General features: G+C 38.3%; 1 protein-coding gene across 1 annotated transcript; it reads left to right on the top strand.

The window, feature by feature from the left end:
• Positions 1 to 2,549: 2,549 nt before the first annotated feature.
• On the top strand, positions 2,550 to 12,578 carry NEUROD4 (neuronal differentiation 4). Its single transcript, XM_057299433.1, has 2 exons — positions 2,550 to 2,892; positions 8,994 to 12,578. Exon 2 carries the CDS (start codon positions 9,003 to 9,005, stop codon positions 9,996 to 9,998), a length of 996 nt encoding a protein of 331 aa, XP_057155416.1. The 5' UTR covers positions 2,550 to 2,892; positions 8,994 to 9,002; the 3' UTR covers positions 9,999 to 12,578.
• Positions 12,579 to 12,849: the final 271 nt, after the last annotated feature.

Raw genomic sequence — 12,849 nt, 5'->3', positions numbered from 1 at the left:
AGGATTACTGGGAATACTAATTAATTCATTAGTGGGGTTGATGGATTATCAGGCTGTCTCCTGGCAGAGGGTCCTTGGGGGAGGGGGGGAACAGATTGCTGCTCATAAATCTGCCTGTTGCCTCCCCTCTCTCTGCTTCAATGGCTCCCGGGCGTTAGGCCTGTGGGCCAGCAACTGAGTACTGGTCTCCTTTTCCCCACTCAGCAGATGGTTCTTACAGGTTAGCTCAGAGCTTTATAAAAAGCAGCAGAGAAAGAAGGAAGGGCTGGGGATTGGCCCTCTGGCCCAGGAACCATGTGGGGGGGAGGAGAATGCATGCAAGTGCCTTGTATTCTCCTTTCCTAGGGCAGTCACCACCCCTTTTCCTTTGCTGACAGCACACACCCCTCCTGCCCCTTCCAGCCCTCTCAAAGTTGAACAGCCAACTGTACAACTGTCAATGAGTTGTGACGAGGGTGACCCTGATGAAATAGATTCCACCCATCCCTCTGCAAAAAGCAGCTCTTAAAGAAAATTTGGCATTCACAACTCCCTCCCCATTCTTCAGGGGTGTGCACGTTCATGTACGCATGTGTATGTGTGTGTGTGCACTCACATACACACACACACACACACACACATACGAATGTATTTTGAAGGCTAATCCTATTGTGTCCAGTCCCTTACATCTGTCAGAGAAAGCAAGGAGTCCTGCAGAATGTTTTATCCCCACCCTCATCTTTGTCTCAATATGTTCACCTTTCTGCTAATCTGCTATTGCTCCCTGCCCCTGAAAATTTCACAGGCATCAGTGCCATCAACTTCTAAATATCCATGGACAGGGCTTTGAAGACACAAAGCAGGAGATCAATTCATTCTGTAAGCGCTCATTGAACAATGATTAAGCACCTCTATCCTAGACATAAATTACCTCATAGATAAATTTCCTGTGGCCGAGGAGTGAATTCTGATTTGTTTTTTAGAGATCTGCTATTCCCATCATGTGTTGTTTAATTATTCTGAAAATGAAGTTTATTTTCCTGAGCAGATATTTTTCTGGATAGGGATACAAATAAAGATAAGTAAGAGATTAAAGAGCTGCTGAAAATAAATAACTTCCCATGAAAACTGAAAAAAGTGTTAATTTTTATTTTCTTGTTTTCTGTGAAAAACAAGTCATATGACACTTATATCAGAATTAAAAATAACTATTTTCAAACTTAAGATACTCTTTTCAACTTTACAAGCAGTGAAACTATCTTTTGTTTCAGCCCTCTACAGTTTTCCTTGCACACAGGCATATTAACAGTTTTTCATTTCTGTTTGACACATGTGCTAGTTATGTTGTTAGACCACGCCATTCTCAAAAAGCTGGGGATACTCTGGTTTCTTTTCAGACTGTATAAATATTTTGCCTCTTGCCAAAATGCCTGAAGAATTATCCTTCAAGTCAATTTCTAAAAGAAGTTGAACTTGGATTCGTAACTCTATCAGGCTACTGATGGAAAAACTCATTTTACAGATATGAAAACTGATGCCCAGAGTGAAGTTGACTTACTCAAGATCATTCAGCCAATTGCTTAATCTGAGCACCTTTTTTTTTCCTTCTTGGAAACACAAGATGATTAGAAAATCTTTGGTATCTTTAGTTCACAATCACTTATTTTTCCTTGGTGTAGTTTTAAATAAGATAGTATGAATATCTATATACTTCAATTATTCCAGATGTAGTTTTCTTTCTGTCTTCTAGCAATTTAATTCAACCTCCTAATACCAAAGGAGTTTTAGGAATTATTATGAGCCTTCTCTTCTTCTAAGCTTATTACTACTCAGGTGGACTTTTTCTATGTGAATGCTTAATGATGTATTTTTGAAAAACAATAGTAGATCTCAGTTTGTAACTCAAGGAACTAAATGCCCTTAAAATGAAGGATTTTATTAATTTCCTTTTTGTTTTTATAAATTTCAAGTGATCAGAAAGTTGAAAGAATAGCACAACAAATATAGCTTCATCTAAATTCACAAATTAAAAGTTTTAATGAGAGTAGCTTTGAAGTGCTGAAAAGGTGGGAGAGACATACTTCTTCCTTCTACTTTTAGAACGCTGAAGTTTAAAAGCCAAAGACCCCAGTCCACATGTGTAAGGAAGCAGCCACTGATGCTGTGTCCTTGACACGCATCTTTCTCACCTTTTGATTCTTTTCAGACGTGGGTCAGCAGCGTCATCTGCCCTTTTTAGCTCTCTCTCCAAGTCTATACCCAATTTTCTATCTCCATTCTGTCCACACTACTCCGCTCTCATTTCTTACCTTTTTAATCACAAAGGTTTCCAGTCCTCTTTTTCTTTACTCCTTAACTTCAGCAACTCTCCTCCCCTGCTCCCCTTCCACCAACCCCCATCTCTATTTAAACAAACAAACGGGCGGCAAAACTGGACCTGGCCAGAGGAGCCTTTCAAGTGGGCGTGTCTTTCGGCTGGGGAAAGGGAGGAGTTAGACTCTGGGCAACATCACTCCTCCCTGGTCAGCTGGGAGAGCAATCAAAACTGCAGCAAGTCAGAGGCTCCGGCCAGAGAGCAGGAGCTGCCCAGAGGCTGTGGTCCTGAAAGCTCCTCTCCGGGGAGCTAACCAGGGAGAGGAGGTACTGAAGAGCTACTAAACTGGCTGCAGCGGAGAGATCAGCCCGAAGGCGTCCTTGAGGAGCATACGGAACTCCAAGGAAGGAGTAGAATAAGGAGCAGGCAGAGAAACCAGACCCGGTGGAATCTCTAAGAGGTAACAACCGGGTTTGACATGGATCGCTGAAAGCGTCTCTTTCTCCTACCATCTGGATGGTCAGGGAGACTTGGCTTCTCTGACTGTCCTCTAAGACGCAGATTCACAGAGTTCACTCCAGGAACGGCCAGTGACCGAGGTGAGCCAGTGGTTGGGGTGGTAAGGGGGCTAAAGTTTCTGTGGGAAGTTCCCACTCACCTAGAGGAGCAGTTGGGGTGAGGAAAGTCTCTTCTGGGTAAGGCAGGAGGAAGTGAGACTTAGGAAACTTGGAATGTAGAAGCTAGTGAGTTGGAACACTTAGGGACAAATATAAACATTTTAAATAATTTTATTAAATTTTATAGCGCTTGCCACCCAAAGTGAAACACATAGACACTCACAATCATTTTAATAAAGTGAAGAATACAGATGATCTCCCCCAATTCCTGTCAAAGCCACTCTTTCATTTTGCTAGTGGTGAAAATGTCGAAAAGTTTAACTGCTTTTCCAAGGTGGCCCAGCAAGTAGGTTGGAAGAATTGACCCAATCCACCACTCTGCTCACAGCATTTTAGGGCTAAGCAAGGACGGAGGGGGAGGCAGGGAAAGGAAAACAGAATGAGGAATCAGAGAAGATTGTGGAAAATCCTCGGGGTAGATTCTCACCATTAACTATTTTGTTTACTAAAAATGCTTGAATAGTTGGCACAGGGTGGGGGAAATTTCTTTTTCCTCAGCTCTTTCAGATGGGAAATTAGAAGAAAAAGATTGTCCAAGTATATTTTTCCTTTCTCTGCTTCACACTCATCATTTGCCCGCAAAAAAAAGTATACTCAGAAAATACTAATTAAATGTAAAATACCCACCCCCATTTTTTTGACAGAGGAAGCAGAGGTGAAATGCTGAAGAACATGCAGGGAAAAATAAGGGACTGAATAACTTCTGTTAACTATTAAGATCTGAGGCAATGGCACCTGAAGTATTACATGGCTTTGCTGGACAAAATGTGTGTGTATGTGCATGCATGTACATGCATGTGCACATATATTAATAAAGGGGAAAATAGTAGAGTGGAAAAGAAGAGCATAGAGCAACCTACTGGCTTTTTCCAAGCAGTACAACTTGTGAACATCCTGATTTGGATTCTGTCTTTTTAGTGCCAAGACTGTGCAACTCTGGGAAAAGAATTTAGTCTATTTAGTTCTTAGATTTCCTAGAAACTGGGCTGGACAGCCCCCTTACTGTTGTATTTAGTCATCGGATCAGGAGGTAAAGAGATTATCACCAGCTTTTAAGAGGAAAGACACCATCTAACTACCACAAATCCACATGTGAGTTCCCCTTACCTATTAATTAGTTGAAATATCTCCACAATAAATAAAAAATTTGTAAAAGTGTAGAAAGAATTCCAGGATAGCTTCACATAGTAGTAATGCTTAACGACTTTGGCCCTAGTAGTAAAAATATTCGGTAGTAACAATGATTGCCTAAGCAAACACTTTGCTAGAACAGATTTAAAATTTTTAAAAATATGAGAAATATTTTGAATTAAAGAGAATTGGCCAAACTTGAAATTTCACTGAAAGACCCTATAGAACGAGGAAAATTCTGTTATATTGTGTAGGTATAAAAGAAAATCCAAATACCAAATGGCTAAAAATGGACTTTATAAGACCAGAATGTGTTTATGTGTATGTGTAGGGAAGGGCCAGATTCTGCCCCTTGAGCCAGTATTCATTGATTTTTGTCGTATTCGAGCCTATTTCCTATGTAATTTGTGAGCTAATTTCTTTCCTAGGAATTGAGGCAACCTTAAGATGGTATATCATGATGCTTTGTGAGATAGTGCTACAGACTTTCTCAAACAGCTTCTGTAAAACAATTGCCAACCCTCACATTGGCATAACAATTTTACAAAGTACTTGTGCTTGCATTATCTCCTTATTTTTCATGAAAACTTCTAAATGATGTAGGAAAGACAATCTTATTTTCATTTTGCCCTAAGTGTACAAAAATTACAATAATTACAATAATTTTTCTGTGCTCATTTAATGAGTGAATGATGAAACAGTCTTGGTTTCATGCTTCTTTCAGTACACCTGTGAGATGGTTCCTTAACAGGCTGAAAGCAACATTAGATTTAGGCACCTGTTCTGGAGACAACTCTTGGTTTCTTTGATCACAACTTTTGTTGTGATCAGTATGTGTGATCACAGCACACATATTTTCAACACTCAAATTTAAAACTAGATGTTTCTATTTTTTTCCTGTTAACCTTTTTGATGCATTGAAAATATTTAGGTGAAAAATGTCAGATAAACATTTTTCTTTATATTTCAGGAGTCTTGGCTTTCACTGCTTTCACTTCTCTCTGATAGACACTGCATATTATCCTCAGAGCTCTGCCATTTGGTTTTGGTGGGAAAAATTGTATTCCCAATACAGAAGGTTCATGAATCTGAAAATGTATGTGATTGAATAGGAGTGTCAAACTAACTGTTTTCTCCCAATTATAAAACAGAGCGAAAGTTTGGGAGCTAACTTCCATCTTGAATATGATGGAAGAGTTCTAGTCAACTCAGTGGAGGCGGTTGATAGGGCTTGGTTTCCTTACCTCTTGCCACAGAACAGAACCTTTGATTTCAGTTTCAATAGGAGACTGGAGGAGTAGGTGTATTGGGGAATTTTTTCAAATAGATGTTGAAATGAAGCCATTGGCCTTTGTTGATGCAAAATCAATATTAATAACAGATTCTAATTATACCTATTCTTGTCCAAGTGGCCAGAAAAATTCATGGTGATGTTTAGGAGAACAATACCTAATACTTAACATGAAATTCATGCTGTGTGACACTATTCAAAATGCTTCAAATATATCAACTCATTTTATGCTCCTAAAAATCCTAGGAGGTAGGATTGTTATTATTCTCATTTTAAGGAGGAGGAGACTGAGGCAGATAAGGGTTATGAAACTGGCCTAAATTCATGTATCTAGTGAGTAGTGGAGCTGAAGTTTGAATCCAGGTAATCTGACACTGGAGTCTGTGCTGTCTATCCCACCATGGGAAAAATGACAGGCTACTGAGTAACTGTCAGATGATTTTCTAAACCAATCAGAGGTAATATCCAGATAATAAGAGACACACTAGTTGATACAGTCTGTTTTATTATTCATCTGTGAGAAATAATTTTTATTTTTGAATAAGCAAATGTGTGTGAATAGATTAGATAAGAAAACCCAAGAATAAACAGGAAATAAATGTATAGATGTTTTATAGCATTTACAGCTATAAAATTTTTTATTATATTTTTCTCTTACAAGAATCACATAACCTGTATGTTAGCCTTATTTTATTAGAGGAAATGGAAGAACAGATAACTTTATATAATGTGTTTGGGATCAACAACACAGGAATTAGAAGAATTGGGACTAGAGTTCACATTTGTGTTATTCTAGCTTCCATTATTTTGAAACCATACTATATACTCATGGGATTCTCTTGGAAGTTAATGGACCGGCACCTGTGAGAACAGAGAAAGTTAAACTGGAGCCATCTATGTCCTTCCCATGATTAGTAAGAGAACAAAGGTGAAAGAAAACTGGTTGACCTTTTCATTACTTTGGCCAAAGCCAGTTGATTCTTTTCCTTTATACCCACCAACAAGCTGATTTGAAAGCAGTTCCTTGACTCTTACAGAAACCATTAAATATGTTAGAAGTAAAAGATGGTCTATTCTATCCTCCCAATCTCACTTATTTTGATGTGTGTGAATATTGACAGATCTTAACAAGAGTCCAGAGGTATAGAGGTAGGGATGGTGAAAAAGGCTAAATCCCCCACCTAGGATGGTATTCAGATCCAGGGACAATTCAGGAGACTCTCCTCTCTTGCACCTTCCTTCTTTCCTTCCTTCTCTCCTTTTCATGCATCTCAGTATGAGCCAGTGATCATAATGATAATGAAGATAAGAGAATGAGGATAAGGAGAAAAAGGGGGAGGATGAGGAAGAGATGATGATCTCTTGGATGATGATCACTCCTGTTGACTCAGTTCTATTGCTGTACATCTCCTGAAGCCAAAGTGCCTTTCTTTCTTCCTGTAGCTGTGATAGAAGAACAAGGAAAATAAAAACATAAAACCTAAGATGTAAAATAAGAAGAATTGATTTTATATCCCACTCCACCAGCACTATACCTTTGCATTTCCATCACTTAAACTACCTGACCCACAGTGACCTTGAGTATAAAATGAGCATAAAAATTTCTATCTCCCTCAAAGGTTTTCTATAAGAAACATATGAATTAATGGATGCAAAAGTGCTCTGTAAACTTTACAATGCTACACAAATGTTATTATAATTACATGGGGAGCATTAGGTTTCCCAAGCCCACTCCATCCTTTATGGCCTTAGAGTGCACCTGCCTCTGGAAGAGCTGTGTTACTTTAACAGAAAGTTAATTAGGTTCTTTACCCTCCCTCTGGATATCTGCCTGAGTTAGAAGTGCAGCTCAGCACACAAGCTCTATCATCCATATTAAAAGTGGGATTTTCTGAGTTGGCCTGGGCAGCTAGTTGACCAATAAGTTCCAATGTGTGTTTTCAATAAAGCTGCTTACCCAGGAAGCCTTATTAAGTGAGTAAGTCAAGCTGACATGATTTCCGTGCTGATTAACATGAAACCTAGGCTGTTTTTGCAATGCAGTTACATTAATTATTTATAGGAGGTAAATGAGGTTACAAGGAAAACAAGCTCCAATTACCAGAAACAAATCAAATAATATATCTTTATTTTTAAAAGCTATGTACTAATCCCTGGGTTCATTGATTTGAGGCTCAAGCTTCAAAGAACAGAAAACATTTATTACATTCTCCTCTTTCTCATAATAAAAGGTGATAGTGGGTTTAATATTTCAAAGAGTAGCTGGTAAACTGGGATGCCCCAATGGAGCTTATCAGATACTTTTATTTGGTAAACCATATGCCTAAAAATTGCTTAGCAAGCTTTAAAACAATTCAAACTCTTCCAGAATTGAATGCAAAATGTTTACTAAATCACTAGTCTCTTCTGGTTTTCAAATAGTGAATTTTGCATACAAAATTCTGATTAAACAGTGTGTCAGTGAATTAAAGTAGTCAGGCTATTCCTGTGTTTGCCTGAAATAGTCCTCACTTGTGTTAGCAGTCACTATGTTCTGTTCCACTAGTTCCACTAGTATTTGTTCCAGATTTTTCATTTTAAATAAAGTATTATTATAGTAGTTGTACTAAACCTTGGATGGGTTTGGTAGACCACTGGCTGCACTCCTAGCTGTTGCCATGGTCTTGTCTGACAGTGTGAGATGCATGTGCAAAGAGATCTCACTTTAACATATGGGCAAATTTGAAAGATGAGCAGTGATAACCCTCCTTTCTTTTCGTGATCCTTTCAAGATGCCATGTCACTAACACTTCTAACATAACTCACGCTAGACAGAACACAAAGTGCTTACTGAAAAACAGAATGCTCCTCTGGTGATAGTGAGAGTAATGTTTGATGGTCACGTGTTGGACCAGCCAGTGAGAGTAATGTTTGATGGTCACGTGTTGGACCAGCCAGTTGTGTCATGGACAACTTGAAGGAGATGATTGAGGCCACCAGTTAGCAATACTGGTGAGAAACATGGGGTATTATAGGCTAGATGGATGTGAAATGCTTCTAAATACAGGTTGAGTAGTCTTTTGTAGAACACATACAAAGTAGTCTGAATGATCTTGCTACAGTTTTTTATTTTGTATGGTGTAAATATACAACAGTGTGCTTATTTGACTATTTGATGGGTTTTTTATTTTGTAGTAACAATAATTATTACACACATAGACTTATTTTTAGCATGCTCTTTCACTTTCAGAAATTTCTCTATTTGGACAGTAATTTATATACCTCATTTTTTCCCTTTTATGTTCTGGATTCTGGAAAGAAAGAAAAATATATCTTTGGACTGGTATATCAGTCATTTTTGTATAAAATATTCATGAGATAAAAAATCTAAGAATAAAACAGGCACTAACACTGCAATGAATAATCAAGTCAATTTTCTTTTTCTATAGTATATTTTCTTATACTATGCCATAACTAAAGGAGTATTCTGGGAATTTCTTTCAGTTTTGGATTGGTCATTTAGAATGGAAGACTTGGAAAAGATAATTACATATAAAAAACTTTAGTTTCAAATAAAATCAGGTACTCACAGGAATTAACCTTTGATATTTCCCTTTTCCAGAGTCTGGAAATGTCAAAAACTTTTGTAAAATCCAAGGAGATGGGAGAGCTAGTCAACACACCATCCTGGATGGATAAAGGTCTGGGCTCCCAAAATGAGGTGAAGGAGGAAGAGAGCAGACCAGGTACTTATGGGATGCTCAGCAGCTTAACTGAAGAGCATGACAGTATTGAGGAAGAAGAAGAAGAGGAAGAAGATGGGGAGAAACCTAAGAGAAGGGGTCCCAAGAAAAAGAAGATGACCAAAGCTCGCCTTGAGAGATTCAGGGCTCGAAGAGTCAAGGCCAATGCCAGAGAACGGACCCGGATGCATGGCCTGAACGACGCCCTGGATAACCTGAGGCGAGTCATGCCATGCTACTCTAAAACCCAAAAACTTTCCAAGATAGAGACTCTTAGACTGGCCAGGAACTATATTTGGGCTTTATCTGAAGTCCTGGAGACTGGCCAGACACCTGAAGGGAAAGGCTTTGTGGAGATGCTGTGTAAAGGGCTCTCTCAGCCCACAAGCAACCTGGTGGCTGGATGTCTCCAACTGGGCCCTCAGTCTGTCCTCCTGGAGAAGCATGAGGATAAATCTCCTATTTGTGACTCTGCCATCTCTGTCCACAACTTCAACTATCAGTCTCCGGGGCTTCCTAGCCCTCCTTATGGTCATATGGAAACACATCTCCTTCATCTCAAGCCCCAAGTATTCAAGAGTTTGGGAGAATCGTCCTTTGGGAGTCATCTACCTGACTGCAGTACACCCCCTTATGAGGGCCCACTCACTCCACCCTTGAGCATCAGTGGGAACTTCTCCTTGAAGCAAGATGGGTCTCCTGACCTAGAAAAATCCTACAGCTTCATGCCACATTACCCTTCTTCAAGTCTAAGCTCAGGGCATGTGCATTCAACTCCTTTTCAGGCTGGTACCCCCCATTATGATGTTCCTATAGACATGTCCTATGATTCCTACCCCCATCATGGTATTGGGACCCAACTCAATACAGTCTTCACTGAGTGAGGCAGTTAAGTTCAATGTTTCAGAGAATGACGTGGAGACATTTTCCATAATTCAACTGGTTGAGCTAAAGATTCAATGACCTTAAAGGATCCCTATGGATATATATCAAGCAATAGTTCAAGTACATTTAGGCTTTCCTTCACCTATCACCTCTTTTCTCATCACCTTCTCACATTGCATTGATTTCTTTATAGAGTCCTCAAGTGAAAATATTTGATGATTTAACAACCATGTGAAAATAGAACAGAAGACCTGGGCCCTATTCCAGTGGTGCCAAAAACTCATTGCATAATCTATGCCAATTAATTTTCCATTTCTGGCCTTTGCTTATTTACTAGCAATTGTAAATAAACAAATTGTATTTATATGAGGCAACTATTCTAAGTCCAGATGATTTCTAAAGTCCTTCACAGTTCTGAAATGCTATAACTGTGGTGATGACTCTTGACAATTTCTTGAAACGGAAAGAATAGAGAAATAATAGGAAAGGGATGCTATGCATAGAATGATCAAATTGAGTTATCAGAGGGATCACAAGGTACATGTCTCTTGGCTCACAGAATGCAAAGCTTGTTTGGATTTAATGATAGGACCTTTCTGTATCTATTGAAAAATAGCTTCTGGAAGCTAAAAGTCTAACATGGTTGTCACTGTGAAGAACAAAACATATTCTTTAAGAGACTAACTCTATTTGTTATTAGACTAAAAGTTGAACATATCTTCCTTATGATTTGAAGAACCATAATAGAGAACCATAATAGAGGCCTCATGCCAACTTTATTCTTGATAATATTTCAAAACCATTTTTCTCAGTACTAGAGGTAGGGCAAACAAGTCACTGAAGCCTCAGACTCCTATAACTAATGGGACATAGAGAAGTCTTTTAGACCATGACCTCCATAACCAGAGGGCTCTGGAACTTCTGATGAAGCTCAGGTGCTTTTGTTAGAATCAGCACACAACACAGGTTTATATTAAAGAGCAATAAAATAGCTATTGGCTATAATAACTACCATAGTTCAGGGACTCTCTCCAGCTCACAGTTGCCCATGGGAAAAACCAATGGATTTTTTTTTAAGCAAGATGAATTTCATTTGGTTAAACGTGATTAAAACCATCCACCTCTGTCCACACCAATATATTTTCCAGAAGCACAAGCACCAATCAATTTATAGATCAAGGTTAAATTTTTCTAACATATATGTAGTTCCTTATCTCTCCCCCTACACTAATTGTTACCTCTTCCTCACTTCTAAGATAGAATATGTTATTATATATTGTAAATAACATTTCAGGTGACCAAACTTAAGGATGCAGAAATGAAATCCAAGGTTGGTGAACATTTTTACCAACTATGTCTTCATCACAGGTTTAACCCAATTTGCAGTGTTTATTTTTCTTTATGTAACTCCTTTTTCCTTTATATCAATGCTAACTTCGTCAAATTTGTATTTTTTTTCAGAAAATGGGACCTGAGAAATTTTCCTATCTTGTTCAATCAGCCAGGACAGTTATTTAAGTCAAACCAGAGCCTGAAAGGCTTATTTGATAGTAGATTAGGTCCTGCTCCTGCCAGAAAGGATAAGTTTAACATGCAGGGTACATCAATAGGGCCAATTTAGAAAATGATAACACATATTAGTATGTCATTTTCTATAGCTCAGCTATCCCCTAAAATCTGCCAACTATATGTGTATCTTGTCTGTTTACCTCTCTTATTTATTATCTCCATACAGTATAAGTTATTTTTTTTCCATTTTGCTCTCAGCACTTACCCTGCTGTATTTTGCACCCTTGGTTTGTAAATTCACTTGAAAGTAGCCTTGCAGAGAGATCTTAAGCCCCATCAGTCACCAAAGTGGTTCCCTTCATCACAATCTGCCCTAGAGGAAATAGGCAAGTAAAATGATGTATAAAGCCATACTATGTGCTTTCTGAGTATATACTGCACTTACCTTTGTGAGGGGCTGTAGGAGGGTCTATCCTCAAAGCTAGCATTTTCTGGCATTTAAGTTTGTAGATAATCACTGTTGTCTGAGTTATTTATTAGATATTATTTATTTAATTTATTTCTCTCTTCCTTTCACGAGAATTCCTTTAGCCCCATAGATGTGCTTGCAAACCCTTCCTAAAATTTTATTTGGAAAGTAGCTCATAATTTTGCTAAGAACTGCTGAGTTTTGGAGTGAGGGGAAAGGAAAAAATAGAGAATTACCTCTGTGATAATTTTTATAAAAAGCAGCAATAATTCGAATGGCTATGCAAGTTAATGTTTTTAGTGTCTTTTCTTCAGTCTAAAATGAGCCAGAGTTATTCTTTAATAATCTGCTGTTTATGCCTTTGGGGAGTATGGTACCCATGAGCCAGGCCTCCCTGAAATTGTACAGAGGGATTTTATAATTGAATTAAAATTTAGGAATGCAATAGCTTGTAAAGAGCCTGCTCTCCAACCTAGGGTGGTCTCATTCTTCTGGAGACTTTTTTAGATAAAGTAAAATAATTGTTTAAATATTTTGTTTAAAATATGACTGTTTTTCCTCCCTTTTTCCTAGCAGAAATAAAGCTGTAAGTCTTATTAGATGTTGTGTTGTGCTGTGTTGTTAGTCTTCAAATCTTTCATTCACTCTGATTTATTCATTTTCTTGGGCTCTATGTCCTACAAGCAGCTAGCTGAGCAAAGACTGGTCTGTCAGGAGGATTTACACATCCCCTAATTCAATTGATCTTGCTAGAATATTCGAAATATGCAGTCAGAAGTCTAGAAGCACTGGTCTCTGCCACTCATATAATCAAGTATAAAATCTACAGTTAAGAAAAAATAATCTACAGATTACAGGGCTATGGGCAGTCT

Source organism: Pan paniscus, chromosome 10 (assembly GCF_029289425.2).
Source record: "Pan paniscus chromosome 10, NHGRI_mPanPan1-v2.0_pri, whole genome shotgun sequence".
Lineage (NCBI taxonomy): Eukaryota > Metazoa > Chordata > Mammalia > Primates > Hominidae > Pan > Pan paniscus.
The sequence above is the reverse complement of the archived record's forward strand: the minus strand, read 5'-3'. Positions and strand labels throughout refer to the sequence as shown.

What these genes read in the sequence shown, in the direction of transcription:
- NEUROD4 (XM_057299433.1), top strand. Translation starts at nt 9,003, where the DNA reads ATGTCAAAAACTTTTGTAAAATCCAAGGAGATGGGAGAGCTAGTCAAC.